At 36.4% G+C, this 19510-nt stretch overlaps 1 protein-coding gene across 2 annotated transcripts; it reads left to right on the top strand.

The window, feature by feature from the left end:
- Nucleotides 1-2031: 2031 nt before the first annotated feature.
- Nucleotides 2032-18676, top strand: LOC135214336 (interaptin-like). 2 transcript variants are annotated; one of them, XM_064248539.1, is made up of 10 exons: nt 2032-2233; nt 5710-5854; nt 6127-6295; nt 6494-6691; nt 7407-10055; nt 10415-10671; nt 11554-13549; nt 13941-15194; nt 16707-16870; nt 17198-18676. In XM_064248539.1, the coding sequence occupies exons 2-10, from the start codon at nt 5721-5723 to the stop codon at nt 17337-17339; spliced, it is 6963 nt and encodes a 2320-aa protein (XP_064104609.1). In that variant the 5' UTR covers nt 2032-2233; nt 5710-5720; the 3' UTR covers nt 17340-18676. The 2 variants fall into 2 exon arrangements, with proteins under 2 accessions (XP_064104609.1, XP_064104608.1); XM_064248538.1 differs by having other exon boundaries at nt 2034-2170.
- The last annotated feature ends 834 nt before the right edge of the window (nt 18677-19510 follow it).

Below are 19510 nucleotides of genomic sequence, written 5' to 3'. Positions count from 1 at the left end.
TAAAGTGCTTTTAATAACATTTTCTGATAGATCAGTATCAGGTTTTGTTGCCATTGCTTGCCAACGCTGTGCCATATGTTTGATCATGTATATGTTTTTCAGTGCTTAGAGAATTATGTGAGGTAAAGGTAAATAAAAAAAGTCAATGTATTCTTTCTGAAATACTTTCAAGCACAGGTGATGGAGAAATTTGTGTACAAGTTGAAATATAGGACATGGATGAAAGTAAAATGGCTACTGACAGTGAAGTATGGAGCAAAATAGTGGCCGCATTGAGGATGAAAGTTAATGGAACGAGAAAAATTAAACAAAACCTTTTGAATGCTTTCATTGTGAGCTATATTATTAATTCCATTCAAGTTGGACACTTCCCTTGTAGCAGGATAAATCTGGACAGCCAAAGAGTGGTGGTGCAACTGGCTTCTGATAATTTTCTACCCGCTTCCTGCTTCCAGAATTGTACTTTGTCTTTCACTAGAAGGTCCCTAAAACTTTGACTAAATATTCTTCCACAAGGCTGTAAGTTTTACAACAGGGTACAAATTTATCTTGTCTCAACAAGCGCCTAGACAAGAAGGTGACTGCAACCAAGAACGCAGTACTAAGAACAGTCAGACCTGTGGCTTATAGAGGAAGAAAATGTTAATTTACTATCATCACATGTTCTTTTATAGTTATGTAACAAAATTATTTATTTGTCAAAGGTAGATCTGAAGAAATAAAGTATGATGTCCCATGAAAATAGAGGTTGTATCTCTCTAATGTTGCCGTACAAGGGAAAACAGCAGTTTTGATTTACATACTAGATTTTAGAAAATTCAAACAAAACTGGCCCCCATATGAAAATACTAGTTTCTCTCCCTGTGCTGAAGATATGGTAAAAATTCCCAAAAAGCCGTATTGTCCAACCAGCAAGGCATGCTATATATATTGAACAGCAGATGTAGATTCCTTGAGACCAAATTAGTAGCATATTGAGAAACATTTAAAAAGTATAGCAGCATCAAGAAGTTATATAAACATCTTAAAAATAGTTTTAAAGAAGTTGCTGTACTCGAAAAGAAATCTCCCGAGTAATTATAGTCCACATGACCAAACCTGACAACATTTTTATACTATTAAATGATACCTACATATTTTAAAAGACCTACTTTGATTCATTTACTTATCTGGTTCTACATCTTTAATAGTGACCTACAGTAGAACGCGAACATTTATTTGTCACATACAATTTCAGACATGATTAAACATGTGATATACACTAGTATATTGATTGCCAAATCCATGCTGTTACAACACTCATAATTAACATTTTTCTTGAAAGACCTGTGTCTTCAGTCCTCATGGTGCACTGTAGGCATTAATAAAAGGTTTCTGTAGCATTTCGCCTTAAGTTAGAACAAATTTTTATCGTTTTATGTATATGGTAATCTTCCCTTTTACGGGGATATCTGAACATTGTGCTCATAGGAAAACTAAAATTTCTGTGGATTTTTATTCTAAAGACTGTTGCTTATATGTTAAAGACATTGTTTGTAATAAACTTCCCGTCTTTGGTTTTACAGTACTCACATGATTAAGTCGTTTCTAGAATGTCATAAAATATAACTTTGTAGACATATTTGAACTCTGAAAACGTAAAGGTTCAAAATGTAGTACTTTCATTTTTATATTATCTGGAAAAGGTTCAAAGTTATGTAAAATGTTACATTAATATCTGGAAAGACTACCAGGTTGAAATGCATTAATTTTGTCACAGCAGCAACTGAAGAATTGGTCAAAATCTGGATTATGCATATGGTACTCATCAAAAGATGTGATTATCCTTGGAATCGGCGTCCTTTCCCAATATTGAAAATCGAGTCTTGAGTCGGCCCTCAATCAGATTATAACGATGAAATTTGATTGTATGACTGTAAAAAAATGTTCTAGTTATTTTCATTATAACATTTAAAAAAACACAAAAAACAACCATGGGCCACAAACTTCGAATGTTTTGATTAAGTTTGTGAGTGAGTCTGGTGTCCACAAGAAGTTGAAGAAGAAGAAGAAGAGGTTGTCCATCACAAATTGTTTTGTTGTTTATGTTTGTGGTTACAGTTGTGAAGACTTTATAACATGTTTAAGATGACTTTTTATTCCATTCGCCGCCAGATCTTCCGTTTTCGAGGTGTCATGAGAGTTTCTACGTGGAAGTAGGCTTGGCTTGAGCTGGTAGGCCTAGGCTAAACCGGTAAATATATGGTAGACCAATGTTAGTAAGAGTAGGTAGACTGAGTTAGACCAAAAAAACGCTAATTTCAAGGTTAATTAAGCCTATAAAAATTTATACATTAATTCCTCATTATAGTATACACCTATGTATTATTTTTCTGCTTTTCTTTTTTTTTTTTTATTGCGAGTACCTAGGCCTAGGCTGTAGTTTTGCAAATTACTCGTTCGAGTTTCCGTGACTTTATTAAGGTAGGCCCAACTCTGTGCATTTAGGGTAAACAACCGAGTGGACTGGCCAACTCACCGACTACCGCGGTTTTGGCCACCCTCCATAAAAGTACTTTAACACGTCCTGACACCAGAGATGGTCATGAGTCATGAGTAGTTGGTGGTGATAGCAGGAGCTCAAGATCTCCTTTTGAAGTAAGTATTTTCTCCAAAGTTAGAAATTAAGGCCATATTTTAAGATTTAAACAGAGAGTAATGAAAAGTGTGGCCAACGCAGTGCACATTACCCCAAAACGCTTTCAAAGTTTTTACTTACAACTCCAAATATTTAGAAGATTGACGCCATCTCGATGTTTGCGGAGTCGTTTGTGTCAACAAACTTCCCATTTCCTGTGTTCAATCCGCACACCACTTGTACCCATAGACGCTAGAGCACTTTCATCACAACAAACATAAACCCGACCTCTAACCAGTACTTATCCAAGGGGACTACGGCATTCTTTGCGGTGTTTTGCAGCGTTTTGCGCTCTTCAATTGTTCATCAGTATTGTCAGTTAGTATGTGTTTACCCTCCAAACTGGGTATAAGACTTACACAAAACCGGGGAAATAAGTGAAATTAGCGTAACTATTTGTAGTATATATACACATTACAGCAATTTTATCATTACTGCATTACTATGACAACTAGAATTCATGGAAACGGTTTGTAAATGCATTGGCGTATGTGTGAAGCTCCACTAGATTGGCAACGATGAGTCATTTTGTGTTGTCTGCTCATAATTTTTTGGGGTTAATTTGGTTGCAAAAAAGGGATAATAGATATGAATTAAATAAACATTTTGAAGTAAAGTTATACTAAATAATGAGTAAGGTAAACAATTAAGGGAATAAAGCTTTGCACCTCACAAACAGTGTAGTCGTCTGCTGCTCGTAACTGTGTTTGCGGAGTGAGTGCTTAGGAACCAGGAACAGCAACGTGGTTCAAGTGCAATTTGGAGTGAATTAAGACCAAAATGTGTATAATTACAATCAAATAAGCACTGTGGAGTTTCAGTTGTGATGGCAGTAAGGATAAAACCACTGATTACAAGGTAAAAATGAATTCAGTTCAAACTATGACCCCGGGAATAAAAAGTTTCATACTTTCACTAACATAGGCAACAAAATGTTGTTTTATTGTGCTAATTACACCTGCAATCTTGAGTAAGATCAGTAAACGTTACATTATACGTATATGCTAACATTGTTCAAATGAGTGCTGGGAAGGCTGGGAAAGATGGTGGATTGTCTGTGGTCAGAACGGCCAGCCACACGATTGCCGCCATATTGTATTTCAAAACTGCCTTGATAACATATTTTACAAAGAGCTCACATGCTTATTTTAGTTCATATGGGGCTTTCACATAACACATTTATGTTGACGAAACTTCAATCTTTTGAATGGTATGCTTAAAGTTGTAATTGTTTTCTTGTTTCACTAATTAAATATCGATGAATAAGGCCTGGCCAGCGCGATGACGATAGATCATCTGCGGTTGTTTACCCTATTTCGAGGTGTTTTATTGGGTAAGCTAAACTGAGGCCTGTTTTTCTTTTTTTTTATTTTATTTTATTATTTTTTGGTTTTTATTAACTGAAAGTGGGTAAATTGCACAAAGAATATGGCTAAAATAGGCCATAGACCCATCCCCTAATACTACAGTAAACCTGCCGACACAGCTTCATTCCCTTCAGTCGCTGACTGGAATATTTACCACCTTTTGTTTACATCTTTACAATTGCCTTTTGTTTATGTTTATATTTACACTTTACTTCATGTTTTTACATTCGTCCCCTATGGGCTAGTATAGGCTACATTCTAAACAAAGTGGCCATATTGCACCTAAACTGGTCAATACTACCTTGTTACTGATCCAGAGGGGCGCAGTAGTAGTCTTCAGTTTTACGAAAAAAAGAAACTTTAAAATGCAGTATTGGTAATTAGCCTATGGTGATAGCCTACAATTAACCTTACCTCAACCAAAAATGCCAGGCCCTAGCCAGTCACATATTTATTTTGGGGAAGCCATAGGGGAGCCAAGATTATTTTGTTGGAACTGTTCTCAAAAAGAGTGATTTGAACGCAGCAAAAGTGCCTACTCTCCAAGGCGGTCTAAGAAAGACTAACGCGTCATGAGATACTGTGCTTGGTTGACGACCAGCTTCCACCTCGTATACGTGTGTGTTTCCAGATGTAACAGATTCCTTGCTTCAAAATCTTTTATTGTTTTAACCGGTTTCCATCTGGCACAAGAAGATTATCCTATTGTTAAGACTGGGGGTATGTTACCTATGAAAAGTACAAATTAATTTAAAATTTGTCATTTTGCAAATAATTGACTTGTATACCTTGTATAGAAATGGGTAAACTGAATTAATGAAAGAAAACTAGGACCTAGCTGTAAGCTTCAAAGCTAGATATTTTTGATGACCTAATATGTTGGCCAAGTTAGGGTATTGGTGATTTTGAAACCTGTACTATTTAGGTACAGGTTAAATATTGTGTTAAGCATTTTTTATAGTTATAAGTTTTCTTATAGTATATAGTGGACCCCCGTATACGTGGATTTCTCTCGGGAACATTTCCCTGCATTATTCATGGAAAATTCGCCTATTTGCAGTATTTTTCTATTAGAAATATCCACAAATTCCTGGTTTTTTTGTTATCAATTTCAGCATAAAATGCACTTTTTGTGATAAAACTATTAAAAAACCAGGTATAAAATTTTCTAGTGGGGTTTTCTTGAGTTTTAACTAACAAAATGGGAGGTTTTAAGCATTTTTATATGGGTTCCAACTATTTGCGGGTTCTAACTATTCACGGGGGAGTCTGGTACGCATCCCCCGCAAATACAGGGGGACCACTGCATACCAAAACCATTAATAGATATTAACCAAAGTAAAGTGGTAATCTTGTAAAACCTTTGAAAAACAGCTATAGGTACGTACTAGTTTATTGTAGTTTCCTTTTAAGATTGCTCTTTTTGAGTCTGCTTCCAAGACATTGTATATTTGCTGTTATGCCACACCTGGCCACTGTTATATCACCCATGGCACACTTTTTACAGAGTTAAGGGGTTTTTCCCAGACAGGTATGCCTTAGGTTATGTTATGACAAGTTCATACGCCCACTCATAGTTTGATTGTTACATTCCACTGTCATAATTACAGTACTATAATGATGAGAGTATTGTGAACTATTTCTAATTATGTATGTTTCCTTCAGCCAAGAAAAGAATGAAGAAACTTAAGCGAGTTTTTGGATCTGTTGCAAATTTGAATAGTGGCCGAGATGACCAGCCCCCCACAGACCTTCCAGTACCATTGAGCACCTCACGTAAAAGTATATCAGGATCTGCCCATGGCCTTGGGTGAGGTTATAAATTATCTGTTATCACTACAATGTCTATAAATGTATTTAGTCAAAATTGAGCATTTGAAATGCTTGATTTTAAAAGTGCAGGTAAAAGTAGAAAACGGTTCTTAACTGAGTAGAAGTTTGAAGAGTTGCTTTTAAATAGTAGTAGCTTATCACTCCTATTATTTCACGTAAAGTGCAGCTCATTCATGTTTAGATGTTAATTTATAATCATTACATTACATTATTTGTGCATCGTTTTCCATTAAACATTCATATTGACAGTGAACACCGGGGCTCTTATGTCAGCTATGAATCTCAGTCACTGGACTCGTTCAACAGCACAGTCTCTGCAGAGATTGACCCATACAGTAAACAAGATAAAAGTTTTACAAAACTTCACAAATGGGCCTTCATTGGCGATGTCACCAAGCTGAAGAAGTTCATCAGAAAGGTTTGTGTTCTGGAAATTTTTTTAATAACTTATTTTCCAGCTCAAATCTTCAAAGATGCATTTTAAACCATGGTTGGGCTTTCTTCGTTTAGGGAAACCTCTATTGAATTAATGAACTTTTTCTTGAGAGGACAAACAGATGTTTTTAAGACTGACACGAATCTGATCCAAACACATATCCTCTTTCCTCCTTTTCAGATTCCTGTTGATTCACAAGATGGAGAAGGAAAGACAGCACTGCACCATGCGGCAGCCCAGGGTCGAGGGGATGCCCTCCTGTTCTTGTTGGGTAGCAAGGGGAATGTTGAAATGAAGGACAACAACGGTATGACTCCATTTCTTCGTGCAGTTGAAAGATCTCAGTTGCCCATAGTTCAAATGCTTGTACAGCGAAGGGTAAGTGGATTGCTTAATCAGTCTTTTCTGTAAAATTTTATATGCACAGGTTAATTATGTTACCATGGAATAGAGGAACATCACAGTTTTACTGTTCTCTCTGAAAGGAAATTGTGCTTTCTTCTGAGAAAAACATTGATAATGAGGGACTACAGTATTTCTGAGAATAATGGCAGGGGAAAAAGTTTTCTATACCTTGAATTAAAAGAGGAACCTGGCTTACAATTAGGAAATGAGTCTGTAATATTTACTTTGTCTTGTTATAGTAAGGAAAATTCATGTACTACAAGCAGTGGGAATGGTGGTTACAAGTACTATACTGTACAGTATTGTCAAAAGGACTCATTCATTGCCCTTCCATCACAGTACCTGCTTGTATGGTTTATAGTCAGTAAGATAGAAAAGTTATCTAAAAAAAATAAAAACATATATAGTAATGTAATAAGCATGGCAACATAATATATATTAATATGAATCAGCTATGTAGTTACATTCTATGGACACCTTATTCAAATACTTCACTGTCATACAATACCTAAGTCCAAGATCCTTCATATGCCCAATGAAGCCTTTAAAGGCAAGTGTAAGACCATTAAAGCAAAATATTTTCCTTCAATCCTTACTGTGAACAAGGTTGCCGTACAAGAAAAATAACTTTTTGAAAACATTCATACAATAACAAGATATTCATTTACAATAATCATAATTTTTCCAGGTTGATGTGCAGGTTACTGATAATCAGGGAAACAGTAGTTGTCACTTAGCTGCAAAAACAGGCGCAGTTGATCTCCTGACACTTTTACTAGATTGTGGAGGTGACTGCGATGCTGTAAATTCGCTAGGGCGAACCCCCCTCCATCTAGCATGCTCTGAGAATCAGCAGGAGATAGTGGAAACTCTTCTCAGACATGGTTCAAGTGTTAATGTCGTAGATAAAGAAGGTGTCACCCCTCTTATGATGGCTGCCAAAGTGGGTAGTGCTCCCCTAGTAGAAACACTTTTAGAACATGAAGCAGATGTATCCCGCTTTGATGCAAGCAAATGGTCAGCTGCTGATTATGCTCGGTTCACTAATCACAATCAATTGCACCATCGATTATCTAGCCTTATGAAGAAAGGGGAAAGTTCAGGATTATTTTCAAATGATTTATTGAATGTGAGTGATGAAGGTAATAGTCAGGAGGAAGAAAGTACTCCCGCACCAAATAAAAAGGCAAGAGCAAGTGATGATGATGGAGCTGCCGATTCTTGGAGTGATACGAGTGAAGTGAATTCTATAAAGGAAAAGCCTAAGATCAACTTGGCAAAGTTCCTCCCTTCATCGGATGACTCCGCTGATAATGCTGTTGCCAATATCTCTGACTCAGCTGTAGGCACAGTCGGACCACCTAAGCCTCCAAGGTTGTATGCTAGTTCATCAAGTTTGGCTTCCGCTTGCATGGATGAAAGAGATGATGGGGACAAAGATAACGATGACCCTGGAGGCGTAGATGACGAACCAAAAACAGACGACTCGTGGAAGTCATCATCAGATGAAGAGCCTCAGTTAAAGCCATTGCCTTTGTTCCCTAAAGATACTTCTGCTACTACACAATTGAAGGAAGGAGAGAGACCTACTGATTCGATTGCAAGAGCTGCCCCTTCATCTCGGATTGAAAAGGTAGACCTTGTGGCTGAGTTAGGTTTAGATGACATGGATTTTCATTCGTCTGAAGAGGTATCTTTTGATGATGATTATGCAGTACTTCCTATTGGAGATTCTGCAAAACCAGAAAAGGAAAGTCGAAGAAGTTCCTCAGCTTTTGTTGGTGCCACTTGTGATGAAAGTGCCTTACCTGTTGGATCAAATGATCAAGACAGTTCACACGTTATTACTCCGCTACAATCATCGAGATCATCAGCACGAAGTAATGCAGGTAGGAAAGCCATTGGCACTCATGAGGATCCTTTATTATCCTCTGATGAGGATATAAAGAGGAAACCTTATTCTCACAGAAAATCCTCACCAAGAAAATCTCCAAAGAAATTAAAGTCTGCAGGGTTGAAATCTAGTATTGATGATAGTGATACAGAGGAGGAAGTATCTTTTCGTGGTAGGAAAACTTCAACACCAAATAGGAAAAATACTGAAAGTCATGTTTTGACAACTGGAGATATTAGCAGCAAAGAGGATGAAGATGAAGCTGATGCTGTGAAATCTGCAGCTCCTCAAGACTTGTCTTTGAAATCTCCCAGTAAAGACAACATATTTTCTCCAAACAAGAAGGAAGGGAATGGAAAGACCAAGTTGAAAGCAGACAACACAGTGAGCAATGCAACAGAAGTTAGTGGGAGTAAATTGTGTGTATTTCCAGATGGTCAAGTGAGGTCTGGGACAAGCACTTTGTCAACTGTTGTTGGAACACTGGGAAGGGAAGGCACTATGCAAGAGGTGGAGGAGTTGTGGGAGGCTAATCCGAGTATAAGCCCCAAACATTCTAGTTCAGAGAGTAGTGTAGAGAACTCTGAAGAGCATTCTAAATCTGTAGGAAAAGAATCACTTCCTTTGTCTGGTGATTTGGTAAGGAAGGAACAAATTTCTGAAGAAAAAATTTTAGATACTGCCGTTGAACAGGATCAAGAGAAAATAGCAGGAAATAAAAATCTTATAGATAGCAGTAATAGTTTAGGACAAGATGTCAATGATGCTGCTATTGAAGAGGCAGACTCTATAAATGCTGTAGGTTCAAATTTAAGCAGAGCGTCGACATCACCAGTATCACAGAAATCTCCAATAAATGGTAGTAACAAAGTCAGTAGAAAGTCATCTTTTCCAAGGGAGGAACTTTTAGTAGATGAAGTTAAACAGCAGATTGTTTCAAAAGAAAAAGTGGGAAGTAGAAAGGAGAAGGAAGAATACAAGGGTTCAAGTGGGAAAAGTAATTCTGATAAGATAAAGAATCACTCTGCAACAAGCACATCTCCAAGCAGAAGAGGGTCCAGATCTGGTACGGGCCGCACCAGTGGCTTTGGCAGCATTGTTTTCAGCGATGAAGATTCCATGTCTCAAGACCTGCTCACAACACCACGTTTTATGGAGGAAACTGATGATGTCATTTCAGCAGCTTCCACAGAGACTGAAGAGAGTACACATATCAACTCTGGTTTAAAGGATTCCCTGTTGACTCCATTATCGTCACTGCCTGATGCAGCCGATGTCAGCCAGCTTCAGGATTTGGTTCGAGAGTTACGGCTGAAGCTAGAAAAGGAGTTTGGTCGGAGGACTGCCATGGAAACCAGATATTCTCAGTTGCAGAAACAGGAAAAACAAACACATTTGCAGAATGATCAGTTAGAGCAGGATGTACAACGTATGGAGCAAGAAGTAAGATACTCTAATGAATGACTTTTTATTTATTTCTTTTTATTGTAAGATTTAAAGCTTCGTGCTGTAACAATTTCAGTAAGTATAGAATTGTGATGTATGTCAAGAGTTAGTGTGAATAATTGGTTTGGTTTAACTCTCTCATTACCAAAAGTTATTTTCAATGTCAAAACTATCTTTATCAAAGGTTTTTAGTTCATTTTTTAATAGATTTTGTTAAGCAGAAATTAACATAAGTTATGATTCTAATGCCAATTGAATCTGTGGTAATTTTGGGTTATGTTTTAAAGTGGCAGTATTTTTTAAGCTTACAAAATGTTCAAATTTAGGGAGAGTTAACTTATTCAGCTTCTTATCAGGTTTCCAGTTTGACTGCCCGCATCAAGCAGCTGGAATACTTAGGTCAGCATGAGCAAGATTCATCGCGCCTTAAAGATCAGAGCCTTGAGGAATTGCAGTTGCGTTGTGAGGAGCTCGAGGAACAGTGTGGCACTTTGTGTACAAATGCACTCCGGCAAGAGCAGCTAGTAGAATCTTTAATGGTCCAACTGCAGACTAAAGAACGCGTCAACCAAAGTTTGCAGAGTAGATTGGAAGATGTCTCTTCACAGACTAAGTAAATATTAATTGTGTTTTGCAGAGGAAATTTCACCATGAAGTACATTTCATTTGTATTATATAGAGGAACTCTTTATATGAATTGTAAAGTTGTTTGATAATCATTATATTTTGATTGTATTGGTGCAGATGCTTATGAGGTAGCATCCAGTTCCCACCTTGTGTGACTGTGTTCTTGTGTTCATGTTCATTAATGAATGGTTACTAGTAGAGTTGGCAGTATTAAATATGTTGAAGAGGCTGGAGAAAATGTTGCTCTCCCAGCACTTGTGGATTTTTCTGGTAAAAAATGTATGTATGTTAAATATATTGTATTAGAGAGGACTTGTATTTAAGTGTAAATGTTTTAGAAGATAGTAGAATGCATGCTTTTGTAATCAGATTGTCATTTGTAGGTTCTCTTGGTTCTTGGTAGTCATTGTATCTGTTTCAAGGTCAATAATAGCTTTCAGTTTAAGGAAGATAGATGATATAGGCTGCTCGGCTGCTGCTGTTGTATTTTTCAGTTTTCCTTTTGTAGATACCATAAAGTTTACCTTATATGTTAAATATTTCACTTTCAGTTTCCATTTCATGATCATAATACACTTTTTACCTTACTGTATTATAAGATATATAATAATTGAAGTTGTCTGTGTCCATACATTACACAGACATTTTATTTTACCAAAGTTGTATTGAGTAGATTGACACTGTGTTAGCAACATGGAATTGTCGATATATGAAGGAAACCTTGAGTCTTCAACAAAGATATGTACCTGTCACTACAGTGAGCTCCTTTACTCACTGCTTCAAATACCTTGTTGATCTATAGGCTGTGACGTGAAACAGAAGTTAGGGTGCAGGCTCTGACATACATATATTGTTTTTCTCTTTTCAGGTATGTGTCAATGAAGAGTTGCCAGACTGAGGATGTTTATGTAAATACCCAAGATAGCAACAAACTTTTAAGCAGTGTTGAAGTTTCTGTTCAAACAATGGATGATGATTCAGGGAAGGTTGCTGCTAATCACATGACATGTAATGAAAGGGGTAATGATTCAGAAGTTGTTAAAGGAATGCTATGTTCAGAGTGTCTCAGGCTAAGAGATCCCATTACTTTTGAAACTGCTGATATTTCTTTGCAGACGGAAGCAGAAGTTGAGAGTACTGTGGCTAATCAGTCCACCTTTGTTTGTATGGAAACACAAACACTTCAGTCTTCTCATGATATTTCTAGTACTGGAGTGCAATGTGTGCCAGAGAGAGAAATGAAAACTTGCCAAACCGACAACAATGCACACTCTCATCATTCACAAACGGAAATGACAAACGATAATTGTGAAGTTACTCTTAAAAAATCTTTTAGTGAATCAACCAGTCAGACTTCTTATTCAGGAAAGGTTGCTTTGGTTCAAACAGAGATTATGGATTTTCCTACTAATGTGCCACTGGCAAATGGTACGGAATGTCAAAATATAAATGCCACTGAAGTGGTATCAACTCTTGAACCTGTTTTGCAAAATTTCTTTCAGGATTTCAAATCACTTATTTTTGAAGCAATGGAGGGTAATCAGAATTTGTTGCAAGAGAAAATGGATAAATCAGTTGCCAATCAGATTAATGATTTGAAAAGTAATATGGAAAAATTGTTGCAGCAACAGTCTGTAGAGCAAACACAAGACACTGAACTGAAATTGAAGGAATTATCACATGATGTGAGTGAAATTCTCCAAAGGCAGGTTGAGACTGTGACAGAATTTTGTAACAAGACTGCATTTAACGATAATAGCAATATTCAGGAAGTTGTGATGCAAGCAAATAATGGGCTTGATTCGAAATTTCAAGATCTGAAGCAAGCAGTGGGAGAAATGAAGCAGAGCCAGGATAGCAGCGAAGGAAATGTTGCATTTCAGTTGGAAAATATTTTGAAAGATGCCGGGAAATCTAATGAAAAAATTATGAAGACACTTGAAGATTTTCAGAGAGAAAATTTGAATGCCACTAGTGAAGTATGCGATAAGTTTAATAAGTTGAGGTCCGATTTAGCCAACATTCAAAAATCCATCCAGAATTTAATTCATTCTGAAGATAGGAGTTTAACAGAAGATAATATGAAAGATATTATCAGTAGGCTTAACTTAGTTGAAAAGTCGTTAATGGTGTCGATTGAGAAGAGCCATGCCTCCCAAGATGTGTCTTCTCTTGAAAGTGAGCTTTGCAAAATTAATGATGGCCTTCATAAAAAGTTATCGGCACTTCAGCTGAGTGTACAAGCAGTTGCGTCAGCTGGTAGAGTGGATGAAGATGCTCTGGACTTGTGCCTTGAAAAATTAAGGGACAACAATAAGCAGCTTTTAAATGTTTTCAGAGCAAAAGCTTCAGAGTCCACAACAAACATCAGTGAAGTTATCGAGGAAAATTTCCACATAATTCAAGACCATCTACGTAAAGTTCAGCAGTCTCTAGCACAGAGGCTTAATGAGCTCTCCCAGGATTTTAGTCACACAGAAGATAAGATGTCTTGTACCAGCAAACAAATTAATGAAATGGCAAGTCAGGTGGCTGGAATTCAAAACAATCTCTTGCACATACAGTCATCTCTGGAAGCTTTGCAGAGCCTCCCATCTGCTGGTGGTGTTTTAGATGAGGCATTAGTTACATCTTTGAGAGCAGGCAGTGAACAAGTGGCATCCTCATTAACATTCCAATACCAGAGTATAATTCGACTTTTGGAATCACTGCAAAGGGAAGTACATAACACTGCTATGAAAACGCATGGGTCCGAGGACAAAACGGAAATTCGTCATCTAAAGGAAAAACTGTGTGAAAAAGAAGAGGAAATCTCAGGTCTTTGCAATTCACAAGAGTCATTGCAGAAAAAATTAAGGGACCAGGTAATTTTCTTTTCCATAACATTTCTGTTGACATTTAGTCATGTAAGAAATAATGAAAAATAACTCACTAGGTGTTATTTAGGTGGTAGTGTGCTATACGTCATACTTTTGATACTATTCTTCATTATCAGATTTTGTTTTGAAAAAATAAAATGCATTATCCAGTGAAGTTATATTTGATACCATATATGTTAATGGGATGTTGTATCAAGAAAAGAAATGGCCAAAAATGCTATGTTAAGCCCCATAGTATGTTATAAATTTATTTAAGAGATTCATGGAACAACCTTTGATACAAGATGGCTAGTGATATTGTAAATAATCTATAAGTGGTAAGATTTGATGGGGTTGACACGTAAATGATTTAATATCATCACTTGTTGTATTTCAGGTATCAAACTTTGAACACTCACAAAGGAAAGAAGAAGAATTGCAGTTAAAGTCTGAGAGTCTTGTGAAGAAATTGCACCAGTTGGAGCAGAACCTAAGAGAGGTGGAAGAAGAACTCAAGAGGGAAAAATTGAAAACTGCTTCATATAACGAAGACTTGATGAAATTACAACAGGAAAACTTTCAGTTGTCCACGGAAAGCAACAAACTCGCCTCACGGTTGAATTCCCAACAGCACCAGAAGCATTTGTACGAGAATGAACTGCAGAGTCTTCGAGATGCTAGAGAAGCAGCGGAGACTAGAGTTCAGGATTTGATGATACAGCTGAATCACGAACGACTGCAAGTGCAACGCACCCCACCATCGGGGAGGGATAAGGATGAAGAAATTATATTGGCCAAGCAGAAAGAAATACAAGAACTTGAAGTAGCAAAGAAGAAAATGGAAAGTCTCTATAATGAGAAATGTGCCAAATTGCAACACATTGAATTGCAGTTGAAGGAAACTGAGGCTCGGCTATCTTTGGAGGAAGGTAATAGAGACGACTTGGAAAAACAGCTGAAGAGGACCAAGACAACCGTAGAAAGATTACAGAAGGCACTCTCAGAAGCTACTGTAGAGCAGACAGCTTTGCAGGATTTAGAAGACAACAATAAGGAACTGGAGGAAACATTAAATTCGAATGAAATGGCAATGGATACTTTGAGAAAGAAAGTAGAATCTATTAACAGAGAAAAATTACAGTTAAAACAAGAAATAATGCTTTTGAAGGAAGAAAAGCTGTCCTTTGAAATGATTAAGCAGGAAAAAGTTATAGCAGAAGAAATGCAAAGGAAAATGGAAATCCAATTGCAGGTTTTGCAACAAAGGATTTTGGATGATTACATTCCCAAGACCAGATTAGATCACTTGAAAAGGGAATTGGAACAAAAGTACCAGCTGGAATTGAGTACAAAAATATCAGAACTGAATCACCTCCTGAAGGAGCAAAGTCATCTGCAGGAATCTCAGGCAAAGGCTAAAGTATCTCAAGAACAAGGCTTCAAAGGTGAAATCAGTAGATTATCTGAAGAAGTGCTCAGACTTAAGGCTTTGTTAAGCATCCATGAAGAGGAGAAGACCTCGTGGAAAGTTCGACATGATCGACTCATGAATCTTTACCAGCAGCAAGCTATACCTCAGAAGTCATCGTACACAAAAAAGCGTGAAGATTCGTTATCAATAAATCTGAGGGAAATAAATGCTCATCTTCAGGTAAGTTTCAGTGTAAAGTTAAAAATTCTGTTATCTTGTTTATTGACTACTTTTCTATTAAGACTTTTTCTTATTGAATTCATGCCATACATCTTCATTTATGCCTCAAGAAAAGGCAATCCTAGACAAAGTCTGTTGAACAGTGAAAGTTAGATTGTTTCTTCTAGTTGTTTTAGGGGTTCTTTAGCTGCTCCTACATTCTCATATGTCAACTTGGCTCTGTTCTGCCTGAAGATGCTATTTCGGTTCCAGTTTGTACTTGCAGATATCCTTGAGGCAGCAACTACTTTAGTTTAAATTACCCATCTTCATGAATGGTTTGCCAAGATATTTGCTTATCACTACCTAAAAGATTTTTTAACAAAAGGGTTCTGAAATTGTCTTTGATGGTCTGTCCCAATGAGCATTTAACAAATAGAAGCTATCTCTCTCCAGTTTGAAACCAAGTACTACTATTCACACACATTAAATCTTCCTTTTTATAGAAACCAAGAGTGACGTTGATATGATGCTGAGAGGCAGGGAAGGAATATGAGGTGTTGGGGTGATTCAAATTATCAAAGACCCAAGGGATGTTATAGGCAATGAATATAATGTCTTTAAAGGATGATGTTAATTAACAGAATTCATGTATACTGTTGAGGTACTATTAAGAAATTCAACCAGAATCAATGAATCAATGTGTGGGAAGACAGACTAACATGTTTAGCAGACTTCTTGGCAATCAGACTGGGTTGGACAGACCTGGTGTTAGTTCTGTCAGGTCATCTTATGTGGTGCACTGTTGGCATTAGTTGAGGTTCTTTGCTTCACCTTTTTGGCCCCTAGCTGCAACCCCCTTCATTTCTTGTGCTGTACCTCTCTTCATATTCTCTTTCTTCCATCTTACTTTAATTTTTTCATAGCGCAACTGTAATACTTTTGGAGCCCTTTATCCTCAATTTCTCTTTTAGCGCTGAATAACCTTATAGGTCCCAGCACTAGGTTCATGGCTTAGATTTCATATTCCCTTCCAGAACTAAAGTCACCTTACCTTTTGAACCTTAAAAGGTCTGCTGGGAAATTGATAAAATAATTTGTAATTTTGTAAGTAAGATCAAACTTATTTAGTGATGTAAACCATTTGAGCCAACCCTATATAATAGGTAAGAATGTTGATTCAGTGGTTATTTAAACTATTTACTGATAATAATAAATAAAGTTATGTTGATGTATGTAAGGATATACTGTATATTTATTTCCAGTGCTGGAACACAGTAATGATTTCTTTCCATTAGTAAGAAAGCAGTTGTTTTGGTAAATTTCTTTTCCCCCTTATAGGGGATTGAGGATTAATCATATGAAAATATTTTTTGAATTTTCTCATGATTGATTTTTCCATTGTGTAATTTGGTAATTTAGTGGAATTGTCAGTTAATGTTTTAGCCTTGCAATGTTTGTTCATTTTCACAAGGCCACATGTTTTGTGATGCAAATGATATATGTAGTATACTGATGAGTGGTATGTTTCAGTCACCATTAGCCTCCTCAACACTTCTGGGAAGACTGACGCCACCAACGTCATTGAATCCTTCAAAGGCTCCGTGTAATATTGACAGTTATCATTACACTCACTCTGATAGTATGGACCGTATGCTTCAGAAGTGTCTCAAGGTCGCCGAGACTGACCATTCAAGGTGTGTTTTTTTTTCTTATACCTAGTCTGTTTAGTTTTGAAGGATTTAACGTGACTTAGAAGTATATTGTTTTATGTAGTTGCTGTAACTAGTTACTTAGATTCAAGGAATTTAGTAGATAACCATATATATAACAAATATTTTACCATGTGGTTTACACTAGAAAATTTAGTCCAGATTTGATGTATTGCATGTTACACTTGTGGTAAAAGTGACTAGTAAATCAGATTTACAAGTACACTAGAATAACTAGTACTTACAAACGTATATGCACCTTTATAGTTTGTTGTGAAAATGACTCGCTAATAATGTTTTCTCTGTTCTCAGGTATTTATCAACTTCTGACGATAAACCTCATGCTAGGATATCTCCAATGCAATCGTCCCAGTCCCTGCAAGGTGCATTACCAAACCTTGATAAATCTTGTGAAGCGTATGTTGATTTACTGAACAAAAAATATTGTCTGTGATAAACATTTGCCTTTCGGCATTTGTGCCATTTTTCGTGTCTTGATCAGTGGTTGTACTATATCCACCTGCATTGTTTAGTAGAAGTATGGTGCGTATGTATTTTCTTTGTAAGAAGTTGCCATTTTTATTCTTATATAAGTGTGGCTTTTCTCCTTTTTTTTTCTTTAACAGTTTTTGTGTAAATTACATAACTTTTAGATGGAGCAGCTAGTATTTTAAAGATTTTGAACATGTTTACTAAAATATTTGTAGTATTCTTGAAGGAGTTAGTTTATATTTTTGCAAGATGTGTGGTACATATTTAGATTGAATGAATCAGATTAAGTTAAGTTCTTGTTTTTAAAAGAACATTAATTTGTCATGGCCATACTCCATATACGTATTCATAGTTCATTTCACTGCTGGTTTGTCAACCTGAATATTTTATGCGGGTGGTTTGTCTGTGGCCTTAGGTAAATATATATAGGAAAAACAGTATTATAACTACCTATTCTTCAGTAAGTAGTGTGTGTGTTTGGACAAGTAGACTGAAATTTTACCATGAGTAGTGTTGATGCCAAAGTTAACGAATCAGTAATGAAAAAATAAAGTTTGGACAAGTAAAGAAGGAAATTGGAAATATAGTATTAAAGTGATTTTGTCACAAAAGCTATCATTCCTAGATCATGACTTTTTATTGTTTCAGAAAGCCATGTTACTATTGAGCTGGCTAGGATTTATGAAAGGTCTTCAAATAATTATAGATGTGTGAGATTTTTTGTATACTATTAAGATTACTGAAGTAAACACTGTGGCCAAGTTAAATCTTTAAAGAAAGGTGTAATTTATATGTAATGTATAGAAACTTGTGTGGGAAACGTTGATTTGAAAATTGTGGTGCTTATGAGTAGCTGTGCTTTGTGGTTGCAAGTGTTCATTCCTGGTTGTTGCAAGATGGTGTGCATGCTAAACAGTGTATTGTAGTTTTACAAGAAGAATCTTTAAATAGCTCATTTAAACTATTTGTTCACTTGTCTTTGTAGACCTGATTGTGACCCATTGCTGCTCTCACTTAATTCATAGTCTGTTGCTATTTGTTAATGCTTAGTTCTTTTTTTGCTGAGCAGGGAAGTTTTCCCTGCACTCAATCTCCCATTTCTGTCCGGTGTTACATAACGAGAGGTGCTTTTTTTCCTTTGGCTGCGAGTGACCAAATTTAAGGTCGTGTTTAAATGAAACACAAGTCTCCCAGCACCTACAGGTTAGCCATTTATCTCAAGTTTTGTAGTGCCTTGCAATATTTTATTTATAGAAATCTGTGATGTATTGATAAGAAAATATAGTTTATTAATATTTTTTTAAGCTTTTTCAATGTCATTAAATTGCCAATAAGTTCATTTTAGCATCCAAGGGTTGGAAAATCTTCATGTCTAACAAATGTTACATATTTTACTGCCCTTTATTTAGCATACTTTGCTGAATAAACTTTGATGCTAGGAACTTTTTTCCTATCAATTGCATATCGTGTGTTTGTATCAGTTACAGAGTTTGCCTCACACAGGACTGTTAAATTTTAATACTACTGTAATACAGTGGTATCACAGGTTTTCATAATGTTATTACATCGAGATGTTCCCTATGCTGGATTTTACAAAAGATGAGTGTTCTCAACTTGTCAGTTTTACCCAATACCTGAAATCAGTAGTACCTCGTATTTCGAACTTAATCCGTTCCAGAAGGCTGTTCGAAGTACGATTTGTGTGAAATCTGAAACAAGTATCCCCATAAAAAATAAAGGGAATCAGGATAATTCGTTCCAGCCAACCCAGGAAGTCCCCCTTTTCACATTTTCTCTATTATTAATGTGTTCAAAAGTTAAATCAAGTGTGTCAAGTAATGAAACAGTACGTTATATGAAGTAAAATTTTCTAAATTTTATTTTCTCTGTGTACAATTTACGAACTGTTTGGTAAAAATGGCGCCAGCCGGCTGGGGGATGGAGGGAGGAGAAACAGGAACCCTTTTGAGCAAACTAAATTGATTGCAAAGGTTGATAACAAAATACATTTTATTCACATTAGGTACAAAGATAATTAAAGGAATCGATAGTGTGTGTGTGTCCGATTGTGTCTGAGAGAGAGAGAGTAATCAGCGTGTTTACACTAGGTTCTTAAGTGCACGAAATAGATTA

This window comes from Macrobrachium nipponense, chromosome 45 (assembly GCF_015104395.2).
Source record: "Macrobrachium nipponense isolate FS-2020 chromosome 45, ASM1510439v2, whole genome shotgun sequence".
In the NCBI taxonomy this organism is placed as follows: Eukaryota; Metazoa; Arthropoda; class Malacostraca; order Decapoda; family Palaemonidae; genus Macrobrachium; species Macrobrachium nipponense.
This window is presented reverse-complemented; position numbering and strand designations above follow the sequence as displayed.